At 46.1% G+C, this 25,857-nt stretch overlaps 1 protein-coding gene across 1 annotated transcript in view; it reads right to left on the bottom strand.

The window, feature by feature from the left end:
* Positions 1 to 1,402: 1,402 nt before the first annotated feature.
* ZNF346 (zinc finger protein 346) overlaps positions 1,403 to 25,857 on the bottom strand; it is an 85,375-nt gene continuing 60,920 nt past the window's right edge. Inside the window, exon 7 of the mRNA XM_086931772.1 lies at positions 1,403 to 4,635. Coding sequence (XP_086787898.1) covers positions 4,488 to 4,635 — 148 coding nt within the window. The 3' untranslated portion in view covers positions 1,403 to 4,487. The remainder of the gene's footprint in view (positions 4,636 to 25,857) is intronic.

Here is a 25,857-nt window from a genome sequence, read left to right as displayed (position 1 = left end):
CCTCACCCAAAGTGGGGGTCTACACCAGGGGCTGCCATCTGCTGCTAAGAGCAGAGCCTGGGGGGTCACATTAAAAAGGCAGCAGGCCATTGAAGCTTGCCTGTCGAGCACTGTGCCCATCCTGTGGGGAGGAGGTGTGAAACCTCTGCCCAGGATGTGCTGTTTCTGGTCCCAGAGTGTGGGCTCTCGACCCAGCTGTCCACAAACATGTCTGGTGGTGGCAGGCTGCCTAAAGCCAGTCTGTGACCACACCAGGGTCAGTAGGTTTTCAGGGGCACCTCTGAGTACATTTCATTAAATTCCACACTGACATCAGTGTGAGTTTTTTGAGTAGTAGTAGTTTGCCCATGATATGCCCACACCCGAGCTATAGTGCGCCCAGCCTTAAGGCTACAGGGCTGACATACCTATAGCATAGACAGTGCCAGTAGGCATGGCACACAGGCATTGTGCCATGTCGACTTTGTCGTTTTGTTTGGACCAAGCCATGCATGCTGCAGAGGTAGTCTGCGTGGCTTAGGCGAGGGATCCCTAGGGGACCCTCTTCAGGACCAATGCCCTAAGTACCATTTACTAGGGCCTAATAGGAGACCTGAAAGGCCAATAGTGGAACAGTTTTAGGGAAGCACTGGCACAGTGGACCTGGTTGGCAAGGACCCTGTGCACTACAATCAAAACTACATCATTTTCCAGGCAAAAAGCGGGGGGTTAACCATGATGAAAGAGGCACTTTCTCACAACCTTTATGTTGCTGCACACCATTTTAAACAGGGCTATCTGTTAATTGTAGGCCTAGTAGGACACCTGCTTTTTCTGGTCATTGGTTAGTGGCGTGTAAAAAGACAGGGTCCAATCCTGAGAATACCAGTGTCCCTTACATAATGGCTCAGCAATGTTTCGGCTTTATTTTACAAATAAATGTGTCACAGAGTCCAAAAACAAAATTGCAGGAGTATTTGTCAAGCAGCAGTCCGATAATTCTAAGTAACAACTTTGAGTAATTCAGGCATGTGAATCTATGAACAATTGAGTGCTGTGGAATTTTAAGAAATTTCCAAAATCTGTGGGAAAGTAAGAGACACGATTTTTCTTCCAAAAAATATGTGCAACAGTTTTGAACAGTGCCACTATAGATGTCCTAGCAGACCTCTGCATTACCTGTAAGCTCCGTATTGTTGCACTGGAATTTATTTTTGTCAACTGATTTCAAATAGCCCCACCTTGATTCAAAGTTCAGTTTAAGTGTCCTAAGTAGACTGCATACCAGGATTTTCCTTTATCATTCTAACATGCTTTAATATGTACAGTACTCTCAATAGACAGTCATGTAAGCAGTCGTACACCGCCAAACCTCGCAATCGGTCGGCACATTTACCCCCCCAAAAATATACAAACCAAGAAGTTTCTAAGAAAACAAAATGCTCTTTTATTCTCTAAAACAAAGCAAACTGTTTATACATTTGCAACACATGGGAAAGGTAAACAGCATCATAGCAGGCATACAGAAAGGAACCAATACAGCGAATCAAATAGTGCATGTGATAGGCGAGAGGGGAGAAAACACAAACAGCCTTACAGGTCAGGGCTTGCCTCTGCACCACAACTCTGTTAACAGGAATAATGTTTTTATCCTTACCAGGAGACAGAAATTCTTGCCAAGACTGCCAAAGACTACAAAAATTATTTAGGGCTCTTAACTTTCTTAGAAACCAAGGTACAACTTTGGAGCAGGAGAAAATAGACCACCAGAACAAAACCCAGGCAGGTTCTCTCAAATCAATGCCTAATTTCCCTTGAATGACAAAGATGGGAAAGCAATCCGCCTTACAATAATGAACAATTTTAGACTATCCTTTGTATGTGGTGGCCATGGATCCCATGACAGCGTTGCCCACTCAACGTACGCTGGTTCAGCGAGCAACACTACAAAAAAGTGAATACCCTTTTTTCTCATCAGCCTTTGAGTAGAGCCTGAGGTAAAGCTAAACATTAGTCTATAGAAGCAGAGAACAAGAAAGCTGTTTACACTACCTCCCAAACTGGAATCTCAACTGAGCAATTCGTGCTGATGTCAGACTATCATACCATAGTTAAAGATGTACAATCCATTGCATAATGATCCATGTAAATCCACAGTACTCTTACTACACTATGAAGGAAGTGGACATTCATATTGCTCACCGGCCCCAACTGTATGACAAATACCCATAAGCATGGTTTTCAAAGGTTGTAATCATAACCCCTGTCTATGCCTGAACAAAATCACAATAAAAGAGCTAGAGCCTGAGGGAGCACGTGAAACATCCAGTACCTGGTCCTTGCTTCCCCTCCCACAAAAATAAAAGTCATTTGCCTAATATACACAGACATCTGTTTGCATTAGTTGATGCTGGAATGGTTTCAATCTTATGGAAGGACACTAAGTGGATAAAAAAACCTAGAACAACCAAAAACAAACTGTACCTGCCAGCCCTCTTCAAACTACTAAACCAAGGATCATTGTCATTAGTGAACATTTTCTTTAAAATTCAATATCAAGCTCAGCCAACAGAAAATTCAGAAAAAAAAATATGTTGCTATTTAATCTCCAGCACATAGCTTCTAACCAAAACACATCGAAAACAGAAGCATGCTGTCTTCACAGTCCCAACTAAACTGACCACTATACTCAGCATTTTCCATAAAGTACAATGAATTGGAAGTCTACATAGTTTGGAGGCACACGCTTGTCAAACACCCAAAATGTTCTCCCCAAAACCAATTATTTTCCATCTTTGTACAACCGCTTGTTTAGAAACAGGAACTTTATTTAAAACTTCCACTGAGTGGAAGTCAGCTTAACCTCAAGAAGTCGGAGCTGAAGCTGGTAAGTTACAGGCGTGCGCTCCTAACTGCGCTACCAGACTACAGCTTGTACTAGCTTCAATCTATACGAGGCCCTACTCCCTGGGGTTTTCCTCAGTTCATCACCAACACACTTTATAACAAGGTCATGGTCTAATCCTGGAAGTTACTGGATGCAAAGTTAGTGCCTTTCGAACACAAGAGCCTAACATCACTTCCTTCAGCAAGGAAGCATGAGGCACCCTCCACAAACAGACTGCCATGTAATCCATGAAACAGAGGCAGTAAGCATAGACAAGTGTTTACACCCACAACTTCTACAGGCAGAAGATAGCAAGTTCAAATGGAACCTTTTGCTGCTGTCTGCACTCTGCTGTACCTTTCTCAGCCCTACCATTTAAAAGGGCAACATTGCCGGCATGTGTTTCAATATTTCTTTTGTTGGGGTCCTTATGTCCATGCTGGTGGCGACAAGTGTTCCTTTATAGTTTAACAATCTGGGCCATCAATTGTAAATGGTGCTTATGCTGAGCTGGGCTATACCGAGCACTTTATTTTTTTTATAAATAGTTGTTACTCCAGAAGCGCACAATGGGCAACTTCTTGATTTCAATACCGTTTCAATAGTTGGCATTAAGTGAGATTACATTTCATTCATGTTTTAATGAGCTTCCTTTTTTTGATAATTCTGTATTCCTGAAGTCTTTCAATAAAATGTAGGTTTGCAAAGTAATGCAAACTTTTTTTATACAATAAACGGGCATGTGCTTCACCCAGAGGAGCACCAGTAAACGTCATGTTTTTTCCACTTTGCGTGAGATTTTCACATTTTCTGTATCTGGTGCTGGACATTAAGCCCTGATCCATGCCTGAATAGAAATTTGAAATTCTGCAATCAAGTGACAACAGTGGTCATATGGACCTGACATTTTGAAATGAGCATCAGGACTAGATGACAAAACTAATGTCTATTAACAGCTACAAATGTTAACACAATGCAACATTATTATATGCCAACTACGGTACAAGAAAATCAATGGAAGTGAAAAGAAGTACACTGTTTATACCTCAAAAAGGTATTGTTCACCACCAGTGCCTCTGTAATGTTAAAACAGCACTACAATACACAAGGAATTCAAAACCACATCATCTTAGGCAGAACTGCTCACATAGTTGGACTGTAATATACCAAATTCTGGCTTCTCATACAAGCACAATCAAGCTTTACCCATGTTACACCAGAGCACTATTCTAAAATGCCTCATCCAAGTGCTATTTGAAATCAACAGCCTCAATAACAGCAATGTAACTCTGGTGCTGGCTTGTTTGACAGGAAGAAGCTAGAATCTTCAGGCCAAAAGGTTACCCTTGTCAGGCAGACATGTGGTAGCCAAATGTTATAAAGAACGAGAAAGCCATAAACCGATAATAAGGGGTAAGCATATGTATGAAAAGATTACTTAGGGTGGGACAATCCAGCACTATTGGAGCCCGGATATGAAGGAGATATTCAGACCTATCTGATCAATGTAACCAGAGAGGGTGGGGGTTGGGAGAGGGAGCAGCTCTCAACAGGAACGGTCCATTGTAGGCCAACGATGGTAAGTCAGGGTTGTGCCTCCGACATCTCTGTAGGACTTGCTCTAGTAATCACGACTGTAGTAGCCATCATCCCCACGGATGTTTTCTGGTTGATAGGGGTTCGGATACCATTTATCCGGAGGTCTCACTCTTTGAACTGGATCCCCGTGCTCCACGTAAGGAGCTCCACCAGACCTCTTGGCTTTTACACTGTGGAAAGATAGGAATAGCATTAACAAAGGCCTGTGATTTAACTAGAACCTTCTTTTATAACTATTATAGGAAGGTTTGTGAAGTACTGTTAAGTAAATGGTACAAAGGAGCTGCAAATTCATTAAGGTTTGCCATAAATATCCCCCCCCCCCCCCCCTCCAAAATGCAAAATCAGCTACATTTGATGTGCTTTCCAAGTGGCACTAACGAGTAAGACATTTTTTTCCATACCTTCTTTACTATAAAGAGCCTAGAACAAAGATACTTGCTTACAGGAAGCAGAGGGCTAAACATTTCACTTCCAAGGTGTTTGAACACTCATGTGTCAGCAAAGAATCGGTGGTGGATGTTCAAACATGTACACCGCTTGGTGCGTTTGTGCACTCATGCAAACTATTTTCCCCTAGCACCCCCAGGGATATGTTTCTGTGCAACCTCTGCTTCAATATCTGCTTGCAGCTGATGTGATAAATAGATTTTTTTTCCCCAATAAATTTGCTTCATATTTCTCACATGGTCACACTAGCCCTGGAACGCTAACGAAAGGATATGTGGCTATAAACATTAGTCTTCAAACACCGAAAATATGTGGGACTTCCATATATTTTGAACATCTAAATTCTAAGGATTCTGGTCGCTGGATGCCAGACATCCCTCAAGAGAATGCATGGAACATGATCCAAACCAGATTTTCAGGCATTTTTACCCAAAACATGGTTAACTCCTTGAGGTCTTACTCAATAAGAACATGCCTGTAAAGGTTTGGGTCCCACATCTATGTTCCCTTGAACCTTCTGAATTTGGGGGAACAAAAAGTGGAGGGTTTCAATGTGTTTGAGCAGGAATACACCACTAGGCACCAGGGAATCTTAATGATTTGGGTGTGAGGCGCGGTGGTGGTCTGTACTATTAGCAGGGAGGGGGGCGGTCTGGGCACAAAAGCACACATTAACACTCATGCATTCACACATGCATCAATTCAGTAAACTCACTTCCATATATTCAAGCATGAAACAAAAAAACAAAAACAAACACAAACAAAAAAAAATCACATTTGCCAGTGCAGCTCTTCCTCAAAGATCCTACGAGGGTTGGGACTGCTGCCTTCCCTTATTGGCTGACTTTAGATCAGCCAATTAGGGAAGGCAGCAGTCCCTCACATGTAACAGAGTGGGATCAGGTCACTGAGACGGACGAGCCCCCCACCCAAATCTGTGACGAGGTGTCAGATTGACACTCAGCCCTGGGCACTCAAGGGCTTAGAACTGAAGCGCCCAGGTCCAAGGCAATCAGTTACACTCTCCCTCGTCACGAGGGGGTGGGCCTCGAGGTGCTTTGTCAGGCTGAATAGGTCACGCCCAGAGGAGATGACACTTCTTCATCCTGGCAAAGTTCAGCTCAGGCAGCCAGGAGTCTGTACATTTAGCACATTTTTAGCTCTTGGGTGCCTGACCTGAAAATAAAGTGTGTGTGTGTCAGGCTGAGCTTTTCGCTGCCTGACAGACATGCTTGATAATGGCCAAAAGGTGATGGGGGCATTAGCCCTCAGGACATTAGGAAGGGCTTGGGCTGGTAGGGTGGCTGGTTTGGGATTGCAGGCAAAGAAACTTCCATGGAAGAGAACAGCAACATTTGATCCTGGGATAGACATGCAAACTTCATTCTTAAATTGACACCATCGGCTTAAGTTCACAGCGCTTACATATCAGATCTTTATGGCTTCATATTGACCTTTAAACCGAGCCTACCATTTTGCCCGAAAGCATACCACTCCTGAGTATGGTCTTGTCGATTTTTCTTTTTTTTTTTTTAGCTTAGAGACGGAAACAGCGCAATTGCCACTTTTTGCTTAGCTCAACATTACATGGCTAATCACCAAAAAACGCCAAGTAAAATGAAGGATTATTGACATGTACACAACAATATTCAAGAGTAGACTCGCATTTGTTCATTTCAACATTGGACACTGAAAGACTAATAATTGTTGGTCATATACTATTCTTTTTTTTATATTATAAATGACCCCCTTTCAAGTACTGTAAGCATTGAACCTACAAGGTCAATTTTACATGTACGCTTGGGTTGCCTTCTTCCACTACCTCACATCTGCATTTACTGTTGTATTAAGCTGTGAATTTTTCACCTCTCTGAACAACTTATTCTAATGATTATATAGAACGGAGTTCATAAACCATCTTCTTGGCAACACAGAATTTTGTTCTCTGTATTTACCCAACTTCTCAAGCGGTTTTTGGGTTGCCATTTCTTAACTAAATTGGAGGATGATGAGTCATATTTTTTTCCTGATCTTGGTGGTGATCCTTCGAATGAGGGGAGGTGGCAGAAAGGCACACGCAAATTCCCAATACCAAGCCATCAGAAAATGCCACCCACCTTTACCAAGCCATCAGAAAATGCCACCCTCTGTTGCCATACCTGCTGGTATAGAACAGGCATCTCTTGTTCGCTTTGGAGGTTTGGAGCTTTCCCCATTCCTCTTGCATCAGTGGCATAATGCATGGTCAGCTGAGCTTAATTCTTTGTGCCGATTGCTTTAGCTAATCAAAATCAGTGCAGTTAGTATCGTTTTAAATTGGAAAAAAAGAAGTTTATGTTGGAAACTAGAAAACGTGCTTTCGAAAAATCTTTCATCTCTGTAATTTCAAATTATGCATATGAATATTGTGGTGGAAAATTGATAATTTTTAGAGTCACTAGAAATTCTGTGGTTAGGAATTGTTCATGAAGACAGTAAAATGTTTGAATATACCTTCTTGACATTCTCCTTTTGATCTCCTGAGGAACTGAATAGTTTGAGAAAGTGCACCTCAAGGCCCACCAGAGGAGATGGATTGAGGTAATGCTGTCTGGTCATCAAAATATCCAAGTTTTGCCCCTTCTGACTGTGCAATTTGCTCAGCAGTGGCAGGCAGCACAGTGACGAATGTTGTAGGCGAGTGGAATGCAGAGGACATCTCCATATATGGCGCGAAGAGCCATACGGAAGTGCTAAACATACTTTTAGAATTGCCAAACTATTTTTTGAAGGATGAGAGGCACTCATCAGGAGACAAGGCTGTCAGTCTAATTGAAGAAAATGAAGTCAGGCTTCTCCACCGAAGCTAATGGTAGCTCTCCAGCTACCTGCAAGTAACTCTCCTGTGTGCAGTTCAGTTTCCGAAATTTGAGACTTTTGCTTGGCTGATTAATAGAAGAATCCCTAAATTAAAATGCTTCCATCGGAGACAAAATGTGTGTATTTTCAGACCTCATAAGCGTGTTTGGAGCAAAGTTGTTGGATTTCAAAATGTATTTAACATGGATATTTATGTGATGAATCATGTGGCGCTGCGTGAAACTTATTGCTAATATTATTAACTTGACCTTGGTGCAACAGGTTATAGCTAAGCATTACCCATGTAAAGGAATTCCAAATTGACAAAGTCTTTTTTACACTGCTTATACCAAACGTACCTGATGTACTGAAGTGATCATTTTTGGCATCCCTGCACTGAGGTGAAAAAGCCGGTAATTATGCATGGGGCGGCACCAATTGAATCTTGTTGGATGTGGTCATTGTTACAACATTAATGACATTATTAGCTCGGGGTGATTTACATTGAGCACACGTAGGTCTTATTAAAGAAAAGCATGGAGACTCCTGATATAAGTAGACCACGTGACAGAAGATGTATCACTGCTCAGAGTCAGTCCCACTTTGCAAGATACCGACAGATAGCATCTGTGGCTCTCTGCCTAGATCAGACTTGCATATGAGGAGTCCGTCAAAAGTTATAGAACACTTGATGTCTCAGAAAGTTTGTTGCAGCACTTTGAGAGATTTCTTGGTGCAGGTTTCAGTACAAAGGGTAGTAACTGAATTAATGACTATAAGTAACCACCAGCCACAGAAACTTGGCAATTCTGGAGATGTGGTCGCGCAAGGCCAATGTCACTGAGAACTCTCCTTCCTGTAGAAACCAGAATCGGGGCCGCTCCTTGAAGGGTAACCAAAGATTATTTCCATTTCTAATCAAACCAGTTTTCACGCTGCAAACTGCACGGGGCAAGGAAGCCAATAATAGAATTAAGGTAAAGATAAAGCTCCTGGTGTCCCTGATTATGTCTTACTGAAGGAGCAAACAGCAACGGTGTTCACTCAATATCACCTTTGAATATGTGCTGCATTTGTCACCCCGAGTGGGATGGGTATGCTCAGTCCCATGCTCTCCACACCACTGGAGTCAAGCTATCCTGGCTGAAGACGGCTGATAGCCAGAAACCGGTCCTAGGATGCTTGATTCCGGTCCAGGAAAGACATGGCTTGGCAGTTCGGGCTGGACTGTTCCCATGAGGCACAGGGTCAAGGCTGATTTGCATATGGCCATGTCTGAACTGGGGTGGTGTGGAGTGCAAAAAAAAAATGATGGATTTAGGTCCAGATCTTTGTACTGGGGTGAATGTATGACATTGTTCTGCATTCTGTCCATCAATTGTTGTTTTTGCATGCAGGATATGATGGCATGTGCTCTGGAAACAGTCTTTTCTACACTACATTGGCACACACAAATCTATCAAATGCCTTTTTTGGTGGGGGGTTTGGAGGCAGGGACGCAAAGCACGTAAATAAAAACGGAACATAACCCAGAAACTACCCATCAGAAAGCAGTTTTGGTATAACAAAAAAATAGTTTACAAAAATATTTTGAGGGAAAAAAAACAGGTTGGTGCATATGCCTATGTTTGAAGATCCTACAAAAAGCCAAAAAGAAGATCTAAGCGGTGTAGAACTCCTACGGGGTATTAATCAGACTGTGCATTATTGCTTCTGTGAGAATATGCTTACATGAACAACTTATTTACCTTCTCTTAAACGTTACATACAGCATAATATACAAATCCAATTTAGTTTGCAAGTATCCAGGACACCATAAACAAAATTCTGATTTATACATAACATTGATCGGCCTGTTTCAGCTAAAGCACAAACGGTACCCCTGGAAGGTCTTTGTGGTGAGCGTATGGCAATAGCATTGGGTAATAATCTTCTGCATTGTCCACGTATTTCCATTTTTAACTTTTGAGTCAGATTCCACATACTGCTTGATAGATGTTCTGCAAGTCATTCAGTAGGTACATACATTACATTTTTCATACAATGCCACCCATGTCATTTTCCCCATTCTATCAATCTTTGGTGGATCCCTTTGTTCACACAGTCTTTGGTGACAGTTTTGATGAAGGCAAAGATTTTCATAAAGCCACCTTGCCACAGGTGGTTTAATCTCTGAAACAACCTTAAAGGCTTGCATTCGGGCCACTTTAGGCTTCTTTGGAATGGTTCAATCAACATGCTCAAAATATCCTCCTACCACTCATTCCCACATTACATATAATATGTCTGCCCTTTCCTCATAACATTTGCAACAAATGAATCACAGCTTCACACAACACATTAGCTTAAAACCGCAACAGGCTTTGTTCTTGCTCAATCCAAACTGCTCTCTAACCTGCTAAAAACGTCCTGATATTCTCATCACCAACGAAACCAGCTTAACTGCATTGTTTCTCCATTTGGGTGAGCATGTAGGTATAGATTCAGCTTTAAAAACTTATGTCCGGGGGAGGAGCCAAGTCAGCATCCGAAATGGTCGCATAGCCGCTCGGCTCCGTGAGCCCTCTCGCCCTGCACGCCCATCCTGCTGTCTGTTCTGAACTAAGAAGGTGTATTTGGATAAAAGAAGGAGAGCGTTCACTTACCACCTGCACCTGAGACTCCTGTGTGCTGTGAATCCGGAGAATTTCCCATCCATTGCTCTGCGGCCCGTGCGGTGAAGAAGCCGGGGCGTCGATTGCCACTGGCAGCCGGCCGCGAATGCAAGAACAGCGGCCGCCTCTGGTGGTGGTCAGTCGGTCGGAGGGTGCCGTTGTCTTGAAGTGCCGCTGACGGCAGTATCGGCCCGTCCCTTCTCGAAGAGCCTTGGGGGCCTGCGAGGCATACTGGAGTCGAGGGGGGTGTGTGGCTCTTGGCCCCCCTCTTCGGACTCCGCGCCCGGACATAACCAAAGATCGCCCCCGAGACAGGCGGGCGGCCCCCAGGGAGTGGTAGGGTCTTTTGTTTAGCCTTTTGGTGACTCTCCCTGGGGAACCCACCTCACCACTTTGTGCTCCGGGCGTACATTTGGTGGCGCCCTGTGCCGAGGCCGGTCCCTACAGTGAGGTGTAGAGGGACGGGGCCGAACTGACAAAGATGGCGGCTGACACCCTCCCTCATGGATCCTGTCCCGGTCGGACGGCTGCCGTAGGCGCGGAGCTGGGGTGCTGGCAGCGCACTATGGAGCCCACACCCAAAGATGTCTTGGCCGCCCTAACGGATCTACGCAAGACCCTTATTTGCAATGCCTGTGAACTGGATCGAAGAATGGCCGCCATTGCTGTTTCACCGCCCTGTGGGGACGTGGTCCGATTCCAAATGAGTGCTGGCGTGCCCGTATCTACTTCCTTGGGGAGGACTTTGGCCTTGCCCATGTCTTGGGAACTGCCGAGGGCCCCGATTCCTTCCTCCTCCCTGGACAGTGCGGCTGTGTGCATGAATGACTCTTTGGGACGCGTGCTTGGCCTGAATCTAGAGACGCGATGCTGTTCTTCTTCTCGGGCCGTCCAGACAACACTGCGGCACTTGCCGGACTGTGAGATTTCCCCTTCATGGATGGTATTACTGTGCTTGAACTTTGTGACACTCGCAGGCTTGGTACCGACGCCCTTGGATTTCAGCTACGTGCGTCCTGATGGACTCGAACTGCTGAACTTTTTCTTGGTGTTGTCCGGGCTCGATTTGCTCGGATCCTCCAGATCCTTCAAAAAGTACTGTATATCGATTGTCAATGGGTCATTTGGTGGTTTTGTTGCTAGGCGAGGCCAGGGATGATGCATTTTAGGTTTCGGTGGCCCTCACGTTAACTGACGGTGCTTCGGATGTGTTACATGGGGATTGTATTACTGATGTAATTGGTACTTGATGTTCTCCATGATACTCTATTCTGCTTCTGACTCTTCCCCAAGTGCAGGGGTGATGGGCGGGGCCGGGCGGCGACTTTGAGGGCCCTCCTCCACATATGTTTCTTGTCTTTTCTCTTTTTCTTTCTAAATTTCGGGTTCCATTAAGGCGACAGGCACGCGGTTGGGGGGGTAGGCCTTGACCTTCCGCGGGTGTGCAGGGTGGGGTTTTCTTGTTCTTGGTTTCCATGGCCCTTTAGTCTTTTTTCTTTTCTACAGTGTCGTCTTCATTCATTGTTCCTGTAACATGTATTGTGCCGAGAGGTGGGGTTAGGGTTTGCTATCCATTGGATTTGTGCCTACGTATCTCCTGCTTTGTGTTCCTTACCCCACTACTTCGTTTGGGTTTATACTAATTCTTGATATCCTGATTGCGTGCTGTGTTGCAGGACCACATGTGATTGCATGGCACTTTTTCTGCTCTTATAAATTTAAAAATGAACCTCTGTAATCCTGACTTCGGACCTGATCGTTTGTCCACGAGTTGTCTCCTGGTCTACGTTTCGCCATGGCTTTTGAACTGTTTTGACTCTCCACATTGATTGCTATACTTTTACTCTGCTTCGCGGCCGGCCGAGAAGGTTGTAGGCCCGTACCTGTAATTGATTGCAAGACTAATAAAGGTTTAAAAAAAAACAACAACAAAAAAAACTTATGTCCTCTTCACGCACTTGCCAAATGCGATCATTGGGGTATTCAGGCTTACCCCAGTGCCTTACATTAGATTAGTGCCAAACTTTGCATCTACTGCTGCTCTGGCTCCCAGTAGAGCTTTCTCCATCTGAAAGCATTGTGGTAGGCTCTTTAGTGTTAAGATTGGGGGACAGGGAGCTAGGTGATGCACAAAATAGCACACTTGCATGACCCCTGCATGCACTTTCACATAACTTCAACCTTACAAGCCATGGCTCGACATAAACCCTTACAAATTTTTAACCCCCTCCACCCCATCGCAAATTATCTTTTTGATGGCACGCAGTGGTATCTTTTACGGTAACATGGCAGATGGTTCGTGGCATCAGCACCACATTAACAATTGGGATTCTTTCACCGATATTAATAACTATATGTTGCTTCAGTTCTGTAGTTCCATGTACAATCCCCTATTCAGTTTTTTTTTTAATTTCACAAGTTTTTATTGGACATTTCAGTAAAAACAAAGTGCGATGTGCGTACAATCAGCGTATAGATAAAAAAGCATTCAAATCAAGATGACGTGAGATTACAATGTTATGGTCCTGAAAGAAACACAAGTGATAGTACAATATTACAGGACATGCATGATGGTCCTAGACCAATACAGGACGGTCCGGGTAGTAACTGAGTACCACATCTAAAAACATAAGGTCTTAAGAAAAAGGTCAGAGAAGGAGGGGAAAGAGAGAAACAGAAGGAGGAATAGAGAAAGCGGTGGGGGGAGGTGCACCACAGAGTAGTGTGGATCTGGATAATACTGCACGACTCAATACATATATGCAGCGAGCAGAAGACCCAATATTCTGGGGTATTCACGGTGGCTTATGGATGCTAAAGTAGTTATCCAGTGCATACCACATTTTCCTACGTGCGGGTGCCAGGGAGAGTTTTGCAGAGTGATATCTGCCCCACGGAGGTTAATTACCCAGTTCAACCAGCATGCATAACTGGCCTTTTTTGTGTCCTTCCAGTTGTTGAGGACAACCTTAACTGCTGCCATGAGTAGGAGGTCTAGCAAATCTCTATCCGGCTGAGGGAGTTGTGCCGCCTTAACAAAGCCAAAAACTAGGTAAGGGAGTTCTTTGGGGGGTAAGACGCCAAATACTTTGTGAATGAAGTCAAAGACCCTACCCCAATTAGTCGAAACGCACTCGCATTGGAGGATGAGATGGTCTAGGTCCCCCTCAGCACATTTACAGTTCCAGCAGAACGCATCTGGGTTGATTTTGTGAGCATAGAGGTGAGCTGGCGTCCAGAAGACTCTGTGGATGAGCCAGAATTTGGTTTGTGAAAGAGTAGGACTAATTTTATGGCTCATGCAGGATTTCCACACCAAGGACCAGTCAGAGTCAGAGCTTGTAAAGGAAGCGAGAGAGGACCAGAATTGCGTAGAGCGTTCGGTCAGCTTGGAGGACTGTGTGCTCAGTATTTTATATATCTTTGAGACTTGGTGGACTATTTTATTCAAACTGGAAAAGTACGAAGGGAGAGCTGGGGGGGGTGGATGACAAACCTGCTTTTGTAATGGCTGTTTTTATGTTCAAGAAGGTATAAAATTCGGAGGAGTTAATCCCAAATTTCGATTGAATCGCTGAAAAAGGAAGAGGGTAGGCACCGTCAAAGTTGGTGAGGGAAGAGGATGCCCTTCTCAATCCAGGTATGGTTGTGCAATGGCTTGACTTTATATGTAATCCTAGGGTTCTTCCAAATCGATTCCCACCTAGACTGTCGTATCGAAGTGCTCATCAGTTTGTCAATTTTAAATAGGGCCAGCTTGGTATTGATAAATATTGATTTCGAGCAAGGTATTGGATTCGATATCATCGACAGGATTGAAATGGGTTGGATATTTCCCAAGAGGGCCTTCTCTATATCCAGCCACACAGGTGAATAGCCCACGGGGGGAGATAGCCAATAGGAGCCTTGTTTGGCCAGAAATGCCAATTGGTATCTTTTAAAGTCAGGGAGGTTGACGCCACCAATTGATTTATCTAATCGAAGCTTCTGTAGGCTGATTCTTGCCTTTTTACCTTTCCAAATGAAATTTGTGAGTGCCTTGTCCAATTTATTATGGAATTCGTGGGATAGCATTAGAGGAAGCATAGTGACCAAATAATTGATCTGGGGCGTAACCATCATTTTGATAGTCTCAATTCTTCCCCACCAAGTAACGAAGCGGGGAGACCAACCCTCTAGTTGTGTTCTGATTTTCTCAAGGAACACAGATTCATTGTGTTGAAGGGTTTCAATATTGGAACTACCAAATTCAATCCCTAAGTATTTTATATAGCCAGTTTGCCAACATAATCCCGAGGTGCCCAACACTTCTCTACTGGTGAAGATATTTAGGGGCTTAACTTCAGATTTGTCTCGGTTTAATTTATAGCCTGAGTGTAAAGAGTAGGAGTCAATGGAGTCCATTAGGGCCGCTATAGAAGTATTTGGCTTTTCAGTGACTATCAAGTTATCGTCCGCATAGGCCGCAAGTTTCACTTTCGTGTCACCGAACGAGATCCCACTAATATTGTCCCGAAGGAGAGGTTCTAAGGCCAGTAGAAAGAGGGCAGGCGAAAGGGGGCAACCCTGTCTAGTCCCTTGCTCAAGTTGAAAGGGTTCAGAGAGGGAACTGCTTATGGCAATTCTTGCGGATGGGCGGGAATATAGCCCCATAACCATGTTTGTGTATTCATCTCCCAGATTAAATACGTGGATGCATTGACGCAGAAAAGGCCACGACACCCTATCGAACGCCTTATCCGCGTCAAGCGTGATTGCCACCGCGGGAGAGTTTGAAATTTTTGATTTTTCTAGGACATGGTATAGGAGTCTTGTGTTGTCATTGGACAACCGTTTTTTTAAGAAATCTACCTGGGAACTACTTATCAGGGACGGTAAAGTTTAATCTACCGGCTAATGTTTTTGCGTGAATTTTACAATCTAAGTTTATTTGCGAAATCAGTCCATAATTTTTAGTCCGCAACGGGTCTTTCCCTTCCTTTGGTATTACTATTATGGTTGCCTCACTCATCGTGGGGAGACACTGCCAATTAGTGAAAAGGATTGGAACAGGTAGAGGAGTACGGGTTTAAGAGGGTCCTCAAAGGTTTTATAGAAATTAGCTGTAACGCCATCTGGGCCTGGTGCTTTATTGTTTTTTAGTGTTTTGATCGCAGAGGAGATTTCTTGAATTGTAAACGGGGCCCCTAGTTTAGTTTTGTCTTCTTCCGAGATTTGGGGACGGTGGATTGACTTTAAATACTGTGAGCATTCCTCCGTGTTAAATTGTATGTAATTTGTTTTTATATAGATCCTCGTAGAAGGAATGGAAGGTGCGAAGGATATCCTTCTGCTTGGTATGGGTAGTATTGGACTGGTCTTTAATAGATGTGATGTGAAATTGTTTCCTGTTGTGTTTAAGATAGGACGCCATATTGCCCTCACACCGCTTCTGTGTCTTAAATGTATTAATCCATACTCCTGCCCGTTTACTTAGTATGGCGTTGTATTTATATTTCAGATCGGTCAGGCGGTCCAATGTAGGTTTGTCAGTTAAGTTGGTAGCATGAGAAATCTCCAATTTTTTGATTTCTCCTTCTAGAGATTCTATTTCAGAGTTTAACTCGTTATTCATGCGAGCCTTGATCCCTATTAATGTGCCTTTTATTGTTGCCTTGAAGGTGTCCCAAATTGTTGGGATGTCTAAATCTGACTGCATATTTAGTTCAAAGTACTCACGAATGGCAAGCTTTATCTGTTTATTTTCGGGTATTAGCAGAATCTCCTCGTTGAGCCACCAACGTTTTGGAGGGATGAGGATGTGAGAGCCTGCCAACTTCATGTGGATGCAAGAGTGGTCTGAAACCAATTTTGGGGCTATTCCAGTTTAATCAATGAGGTGCGTGAAAGGGTTAGAGCTTAATAATCGATTCGCGAGTAAGAATTGTGTGGTGGCGAATAGAAGGTGTAGCCGCGCCCATCTGGGTGCTGGAGTCGCCATGAGTCGTGTAGGTGGAATTTGGAGCATAATCGCAACAGTGCCTCATGGGAGCGTGATGGGTGGTACTCACATTTAGATTGCCTGTCCAATAGGGGATCAAGGGGAAGGTTGAAGTCTCCGCCCACTACTATTAGATCATCCTTGGGAATGTTCTCCAATTCTTTTGCTACGTATTCCCAGAATTCGGGGGAATTTGTATTTCGGACCATAAATATTCACTAAGTGAATATGGTCCTCATCCCTTTGCAAGTGAGCTATGCTTAGCCTGCCATCCTCATCCGTGGTGTGGGAGATCAATGCTAGATTTGATTTCTTCGATATAAGTGTAATCACACCCCTTTTTTTATGGACTGCCGGGGAGCACAGCGTGTGTGAGGTCCAGTGTTGCTTAAGTAGGTCCGCATCCTCTTTAGAAAGCTTAGTCTCCTGTAGGAGACGTATATCGCCTTTGGTTTTAACCAGATAGTCTAATATTTTCTTGCGTTTAACGGGATGGTTGAGTCCTTTAACGTTCAATGAGACTATGTTCAGACTAGCTGCTAAGGTTTTATCTGAAGCCATAACAGATATAAGTATGGTGGGGATCAGCGTGGTTGGTGTGTCTCCCAATGATGTAGGTACAGAACCCCCCAAAGTGCGTTAATGTTGCCTCTCGTGCAACTGGATTGGAGAAATCACCTAGTGAAGCCTGTCTCAAGTGTGGTTGTCCATGTAGTTGGGAGAGTGTGTGGATTGAAAACTGTATGGGATGACAGCCCATGATGGCAGCAGAAAAAGTAGCGCAAGGAAAGAAGAACAGAAAAAGGAGGAAAGCAAAAAAAAAAAAAACAGAACTAAGCAATACTAAAACATCCAAGTATATCATTCCTTTATCGAGCAACCAACCTGATCCCTCCCCCCACCATCCCCCACCCCTCCTCTCCAGCCCCTCTCCCACCCTCCCCTCCAAAACTCGAATTTAAGAGCTGCGACGGCAGTACTGTCTAAGCTCAACACAGGAAAATGCATAATAACTGAACAGCGTGACTGTTAATCAACTCTCTTTTAGGCGACCGGGTATACCCGCATAAGATAGCGCTAACCAGAATATAACTATTCATAACAAGCTATAGTGTATCTTCTGGGTCGTAGGTTTAACCCCAAACAACCGACCTTTTAACACGAAGAGACCAGCACAAGTGGCCTAATGACAAGGTAGCTTGAGCAAGTAAGATAGCCATACAAGCAAACTATGAAGAGCCTGCCCATTGGCCCTTCCAGCAAGGACACATGTTTGAGGACTGACAGTTAACCAATCAACGTGTTGTAATCGTCCCCATCTGTGTTGCCGACTAAGAGGAACCTTCCTAGTAAGATACAGCATTCCTAGCTATAACATTTCTAGGGAAATATAATAGGCAAGAAGGGTAATATAAAGCATGGCAACACACAGAATCCCTAACTTACATGGTAAATGTCGACTGGCCCTGTATATACAACACCTTTATTGGTCCTGATTTTCCAAGTGACGAGTCACTGTTTTCATTTTATTAGAGTAACCACCAGAGATGTCCATGTCTTGTCGCGGGGAGATGTCTAGGTAGCATGACAGGTCCTGTGGGTTGGAGAAGAAACGAGTCTTCCCATTGTCGACAATCTTGAATTTTGCAGGGCCTGCAAAGGAAAACTGGATGCTTCTCGCACGCAATTTGTCGCGTAGCAACAGGAACCCTTTCCGGATCTCCACGGTGTCTCTGGAGTAGTCCTGCGTAAAGATGATGCGCATCCTTTTCTGAATTTTCCAGCACTCCAAAAATTCGTATATTGCCCCTCCTGTTGCGATCTTCCAACTCAGCAGTCTGGCGTCTGAGGTCTCTGGTAGTGGAGTGTAGGTGTTGGATTATTTTATCGCAGCTGGCGATTTTATCTTCGGTGTCGCTAATCCGTTCAGCTTCACTCAGACGCAGGTTCATGTTACTCTTATCCGCCCTGATTGCGGAGAGTTAGAGTTGCATAGAATCGGTGTTGCACTTCGTGGACTTAGCTAAGTCATGCACGTCCGCCAACTTTTTTAGTATCATGTCCAATGTGCCAGAGAGGTCAGCCTTTGCCTTGATGGGTGAGTCAGAGATAGAGGATTCCGGGAGGACCTTTTTGGGCTTGGACTCAGTCCACCATCGTTGAAGCTGGTAGGGATGCCAGTCAGGACAGGTAGATCAGTGTATGTTCGTGTAAAAGGAGCACTGAGAATTAATAGGCAGAGACCGTCGAACCGATGTAAAAGCGTTGTACAGGGACACCGCAAGAGCCGTAGATTAGGTACAGTAGGTAATTTAGAGACTCCGATGTGGAAGTACTGCGGTAGAACTCAGATTAGTAGATTGTATCTCAAGCACCTGAACGCCTCACGCAGTAGAGACTCGGACAGGAGTGGCATAGAAACAGACACGAGCGGTATACATTCAGTGGCCACATGTCACTGCAAGAGCGGTGCTCTCCTACGGTGCTCTCTGGTGCACTCTGGTGCGCACAGTATCCACCCGTTTTGGTCCCAAGTACTGATTGCTCCATGTGACCCACCAACCTCATCTGCGTACAATCGCCTATTTATCCAGTGTGCCCATTAGTGGCAGCACTTTACACTTTATCTAACTGACTTGATTATCCGAAACACAGGCTTTCCGCTTGTCCCCGTTAAAGCATCAATGCCTCTTGTTCCTCCAAAAACATCAGGATGTCATCTGCGAAGATTTAGGCTTACCTTCCCACCCTTTAAGTCTTAACACTTATGGTGATATTGTTCCTTATATTGAAGGCAAACATGTCCAAGGCTGGGAGTAGTAGCAGCGGGTACCGAGAACAACCATGTCATGTGCCCCTGCCTGCTGGAAAGAATCAGACAATCTGCCTTAACATTCAACAACATGCTACTGGGTCTGGCACAATAGCTCAACTTTAGATATGGTCCCATTCAATTCCCATCAAAAGATTTGTCTGTGTCCAATGACACAGTTACTCTAGAAACCCCTATTCCTAAGCATCCATAACATAAGCTAGTTGTCTTTAGGACCATTCCTAAAATCAAAAATACCTGGCTTTCTGTACGTAAGCCTATTTTCCAACACTTAACTTCAGCATTTATTAAGGTACATTTGGTTCTGCCCAATCCAGCTAAGGGAAGGCAGATATAATTGCCCTCTTTAATTCATTTTTAAGTCTGCGCCATCTGGTGCCTTTTAAACATCTTGGCCAGCATTTGCCCCATGTCTCCACATATTTAATAAAATTAGCAAAGGAAGCCATCCACCCTCGAAACCCTGCCTGCACACCCCAGTCTATGGCAGCCTCCTTTATTTTATAGAGTCATCCCTTCTCCTATGTTCTTGCTGAACCTCCTAGCAGACCTTGGGTATCGTTCTTTTCTTCTTTTTTCCAAGTATTCAAGATTATCGTCTGGGCATTATGTTCGGACATAGTGTCTCATTAAACCATGACAACTACCCCCGTATGGTGTCCTGCAAATTACTATTTCACAACTTTCTTTCTCAGTGGGATCCCCATTGCTGTCTTCCTGGCCTTCAGTTGTCCTCTAGAAACCTTGCCATCTTCGCCGCAAACTGGAACGTCATTTGCTTAATCTTACAGAGTGCACATTCTAAATTACTACTAAGTGTATTCAGATCAAGAGTAGTTACTGTTAACTCCTGTGGTATCTTGACTTTAGGACTTCTGTTACAGTCCTTGATCAAAATTTTTTTTTTACTATGACAGATTTTATTGGTTTTTCAACATACCACAAGGGCAGAGCCCAACGAGCAAAATTCAATCGGAGTGCAGAATAGTCTCCTCGGGTACTGTATAACTCCCACCCCGAAAGTCTGCAGAACATCAGGCCACGAGAAACACCCATCCCCCCCCCACCACCCTGAGAGCGCACCATACATACTTTGATAGCATTTTATACATAAACCAAAGGAATTCCCGTCCACGTCCTCTTAGCACCAAAACTTTACACAGGTAATTCACCATTCGTTCAATAGGGTCCCTGGTAACAGACATGAAGGACAAGTCAATACCCCTATACTTGGCACACCTAGACCAGATCTTCCCATGCTTCTGGGGACACTCCCTCGCCTGGAACACAGCAACCTCCACTAACATACACTTATCCAGGGACTTTTTCCAATTGGTTATACAGGGTGGAGACGTATCCAAGTGCTGTGCTATGTCCCGCTTAGCCAGAGTGAGCCCCAAAAACAACAGGTGTTGTTTATACCTGTTCACCCCGATGCTTTCTGTACTGTGTAGGAGCGCCAATCTAGGGTCTGTTGAAACATCCCACCCCATGCACGACAACACACCAGACCAAAAGTGCTGCAATGCCCCACAGCTCCACACCGTGTGCAGGAACGAGAGACCCCTCTCGTCTGCGCCATTTCGGAGACAAATAGGGGACTGAATTGCCCCCATTTTCCAAAGGCGGAGACGCGTGTAATATACCCTGTGGAGGTATTTAAATTGAATTAGTCTGTATCTGGTGGAGAAGGCAGCGTACAGAGGGCTAGCTAGCGCCTCAGCCCAATCATCGTCAGAGCTGGCAGGTCAGCCTCCAAAGCCATCCGGGAACGGTGAAGTTGTCTTTGAGAGTGTAGTGAGAGGTTGGTAACTTTGGTTGGATCTTGTGGGCCCCCCAAGTCTCCCATCAGTAAGCGACATTCTAGCGGGTGGACCTCCAGAAGCAATTCTATTTGCCGAATAGGGTGGGGTCAGTGCGTGATGAAGATGCAGATAGCGATGGAACTGTGATTTATGAAGGTCAAAATCCACCTGCAGCCTTTGAAAGGATTGGAGGATGGTCCCCTGCATAAATCTCAGAGCGTGGATATAACGATATCACCCGATCTATGAAACCCCACCAGCGACGAGACGAAGATACGTTCCTTGCCAGAGGGGATTGGCGCGTGTCAACTTACCCCACCAACCAGTGCACCTAACCACCAGTCGCCATGCCAGATTAACTACCCGACAAGCTGGAGGAAGCACCTTGAAGGGGGGGGGGGGGGGGGGGGGGGGGAGAGAGTTACTGTTTAGGACACAGAGCAATGGTGTACCTGGCATGGCCTACCGCTCGACGGTGTAGGCTGAGTCCGTCTGAGAACCATACCACCACTCATTTATCACCAGGAGATGCGAAGCCCAATAGTATGCGCTGACATCTGCTTCCGCAATTCCACCACAGTATGTGGACTGAGTGTATGTCACAAGTGCGACACGAATCGCGTCCCCCTGCCACAGGAATCTATTGAGTGTGTTAAGTTGGCAGAACTATAACAGGGGGGGGGAGGGGGGGGGGGGGATAGAGAACAGGTAGTTCTTACAGACCATACTAAGGTAAGAAACAACAATTGTAATTGTGTGAACCATACTATTTACACTGTATACCTCTTGATCGTAGAGTCAGAATCACATGTATGTCATCACTATACTTCCAGATATTCTGCACATTTCCCACTTGGACCTGAATAGGATAGACTAAGGTGTATGGCCTGGACTTCCACGTGTAACTTTATGCCCGAAATGTCCTTGATTCCACCTGCCTGCACAGCAGGAGGTGAATTACTATTTTGATTTCATAAATAGTATTTAAGGAGTAATGTAGACATATAGGTTTGAAAGATGGAAGAGATGTGTAGTGGTAACTTGTAATGTGGTAAGATCGAGGGGAGATCAGTATAACTGCTACTTGCTAAAAATAGTGTTTGATCACATGTAAGTAAAGTTAAGAGCCGGGGGGTCTGATTTATGTGGTTGTAAACGGTGGCTTAGATCAAAAACTCTGGCCTATGTTTTGAATTAATCTATGAAGGGCTTGATGACATTTAGCGTTCTACAAATCATTGCGAATGAATTATTGTTGCGCTTTGAACTATTGTATGGCCCTGTAATATCAAGCTACACTTACTGACGCACAAGTTACTACTTGTGTAACGATATATCTGTAAGAGACATTAGTTAGTGATAGATTCCTTACCTTAGAATATCCCCAGGCGTCAGACTGGATCCGGAAACTTTTGCGTAGCAGTACCCTTTCGCGTCGGTAGGCGTCGTCTGCGGCTCCGCGTCCGTCGTCGGCGTCGTGGGCGCCGTGATGACGTTGGAGTACTTAGACGCCGCCTCCGCGTGCTGACGTCAGTTCTTACGATTCAGAAAAGGGGGTGGTGATGAACAGAGTGTCTGAATTAAGCAGACCACTCTTACCCAGTCCAAAGATCAGGGCTTGATCCATCACCGTTATTTATCTCACTGCACCATCCCAGCTCAGAACCTGGCTATATGCAAATCAGTCTGTCCCTGGCCCAGTGCATCATGGGAACAGGGCAGACTAAACTACCAAGCCAGTTCTTAGACACAGCTTTCCCTCGCCAGAAGCGCAGAGCCATGCCCAAAACCAACACTGGTGCCATGAAACTAGGGCCCTGAAAGGGGAGGACCTTAACCCGAGATATTGGTTCGCAGAATGGGGAGGATGGGTGGGTCGGTAAGGAATCTATCACTAACTAATATCTCTTACAGATATATCGTTACACAAGTAGTAACTTGTGCATCTGAAAGAGACACGTTGGTGATCGATTCCTTACCTTAGAATAGATACCCCAGCAATACCAACCCCGTGGTGGTGGGTCTGCGAACCAATAATCACACCAGAAAGTCCTGGAGGACGGAACGGCCAAAGTAGCCATCCCTCCGGACTTGACTGTCCAGGCAATAATATCGCGCAAACGTGTGCAGCGAGGCCCACGTAGCCGCCTGGCAAATGTCCTGCAAGGGCACACCTCGGCCCAAGGCAGTTGTAGTGGCTGTGGCTCGAGTGGAATGAGCCCTCAGCCCAACAGGGGGTTCCTTCTTAGCCAAGGAGTAACACGCCTGGATGCACAAGATGATCCACCGGGAGATGGTCCGCTTGTGCACCGCTTTCCCTTTCTTAGCGCCCGCGTATCCAACAAAGAGTTGATCATCCACCCGGAACTGTTGTGTGCGATTCAAGTAAAATGAGAGTGCACGTTTTGGGTCCAGACGGTGGAGCCTCTCTTCCTCTCTCGAGGGGTGCGGAGGCGGAAAGAAGGTGGGCAAGGTGATGGATTGCCCAATGTGGAAGGCCGTGACTACCTTGGGTAGGAAGGAGGGCCTTGTTCGTAACACAACCTTGTCCGGATGGACTGAAAGGAAAGGAGGCTTACAAGATAGAGCCTGGAGCTCACTCACTCTCCTGGCAGAGGTGATGGCTACCAGGAAGGCAGTCTTCAAAGAAAGAAGGCGAAGAGGACAGTTGTGAAGTGGCTCAAAGGGAGCGCACATCAGAAACGTAAGAACCAGGTTCAAGTCCCACTGAGGCATCACGAAGGGAACAGGAGGGAACGTATGAGTGATGCCCTTCAGGAATCGATTAACGATAGGGGACTTGAATAAAGAAGGTTGATCAGGCAGCCTCAGAAAGGCTGAAAGAGCTGAGAGATAGCCCTTGACAGTGCCCAGAGCAGAGCCCTGCTGGGCAAGAGAGAAGAAAGAGGAGAAAGAGGGGAACCTCGGAAAGGGGGGCATTATGGGGATCCACAGCCTTTGCTGTGCACCATGCCACAAGTCTATTCCACCTGCAGGCGTATACCAAGTTTGTGGAGGGACGCCTGGCTGCCAGAATGATGTTACAGAATTCAGGAGGCAAGTCAAATGGCCTCAACTGTCGCCGCTCAATCTCCAAGCATGGAGGTGGAGACTGGACAGGTTCGGGTGGAGGACCGTCCCCTGCTGCTGCGACAGAAGGTCCTCCTGAAGAGGCAGACGAACCGGGGGATCGACTGACATACTGAGTAGCTCGGGATACCATTACCTTCGTGCCCAGTCCGGGGCCACAAGGATGACTTGTGCCCGGTCGCGCTTGATCTTCTTCAGCACTCTGGGCAGAAGTGGTATAGGCGGAAAGGCGTACAACAGACCGCAACTCCACTCGCGACGAAAAGCGTCTCCGAGCGAGTGCCGCCTTGGAAATTCCAACGCGCAAAACTGATGACATTGCGCGTTCCCTTCGGTGGCGAATAGATCTAACCAGGGCTCGCCCCACTGCTGAAAGAGACCTTGCGCCACGTCCGAGTTCAGACGCCATTCGTGATCCATCATGCACCGGCGGCTGAGTTCGTCCGCCCTGGCGTTCAGAAAACCTGCCAGGTGTTGAACCATCAGAGTCACGCCCTGATGTTCCAGCCATTGCCAGAGGCGCAGAGCCTCCTGGCAGAGGGTCCACGACCCCACCCCGCCCTGTTTGTTGCAGTACCACATGGCGGTGGTGTTGTCAGTGAACACCTGCACTACACTCCCTCGGACAGACTGGAGGAATGCCTTCAGTGCTAGACGAATCGTCCGCAGCTCCAAAAGGTTGAAATGGAGCCGGGACTCCGCCGGAGACCAGAGGCCTCTGATCTCCGCCTCTCCCATGTGGGCTCCCCAGCCCTGGAGGGACGCGTCCGTCACAACTACATGCTCAGGTTGGGGAAGGGAGAGGGATCTGCCGTTGACCCAATCGCGGTCCGAGAGCCACCACTGCAGCTGTCTCGCAGTGCCCTCCGAGATCAGGACATGGTCGGACAGGTTGCCCTCATGCTGGGCCCACTGAAACTTCAGGTCCCACTGCAGAGCACGCATCCGCCACCGTGCGTGATGCACCAGAAGGATGCAGGAGGCCATCAGCCCCAGAAGCCGCAGCGTCAACCTGACCGAAACTCGGGATAAAGGCCGGAAGATTGGAATCAGAGCCTGTATACCCCGAACCCGCTGTTCGGGCGGGTAAACCCGAAACTGCGCCGAGTCGAGAACCGCTCCGATGAAAAGGAGCTTCTGAGAGGGACACAGGTGTGACTTCGGCACATTGATGGAGAACCCCAGCTGGTGCAGGAGATCCGCCGTAGTCTGGAGGTGGCTGACGACTGTCTGGGGCGAGCCCGCCTTCAACAACCAGTCGTCGAGGTAAGGGAAGACTAAGCCCCAACCTGCGCAGATGAGCTGCGACCACCGCCATCACCTTCGTGAACACCCGTAGGGCGCTGGTAAGGCCGAAGGGGAGCATGGTAAATTGAAAGTGCTCGTGGCCTACCGTGAACCGCAGGTAACGCCGATGGGCCGGCAGGACCGGGATGTGGAAATACGCGTCCTGCAAGTCCAACGCTACCATCCAGTCTCCTGGGCCTAGGGCGCTAAAACCTGAGCCAGAGTCAGCATTTTGAACTTCTCCTTCCGGAGGAAGCCGTTGACGTTCCTCAGATCCAAGATAGGGCGTAGGCCCCTTTGCCCTTCTTGGGTACCAGAAAGTAGTGGGAGTAGCAACCACGTCCTACTTCTAGCCCAGGAACGCGCTCGATGGCCCCCTTGGCCAAGAGGGCCGAAACTTCCTCCTGCAGGAGCCGCAAGTGATCCCCCGATACGCGGTGGTTTTGCGGTGGCAT

This window comes from Lissotriton vulgaris, chromosome 7 (genome assembly GCF_964263255.1).
Source record: "Lissotriton vulgaris chromosome 7, aLisVul1.2, whole genome shotgun sequence".
NCBI lineage: Eukaryota > Metazoa > Chordata > Amphibia > Caudata > Salamandridae > Lissotriton > Lissotriton vulgaris.
The sequence above is the reverse complement of the archived record's forward strand: the minus strand, read 5'-3'. Positions and strand labels throughout refer to the sequence as shown.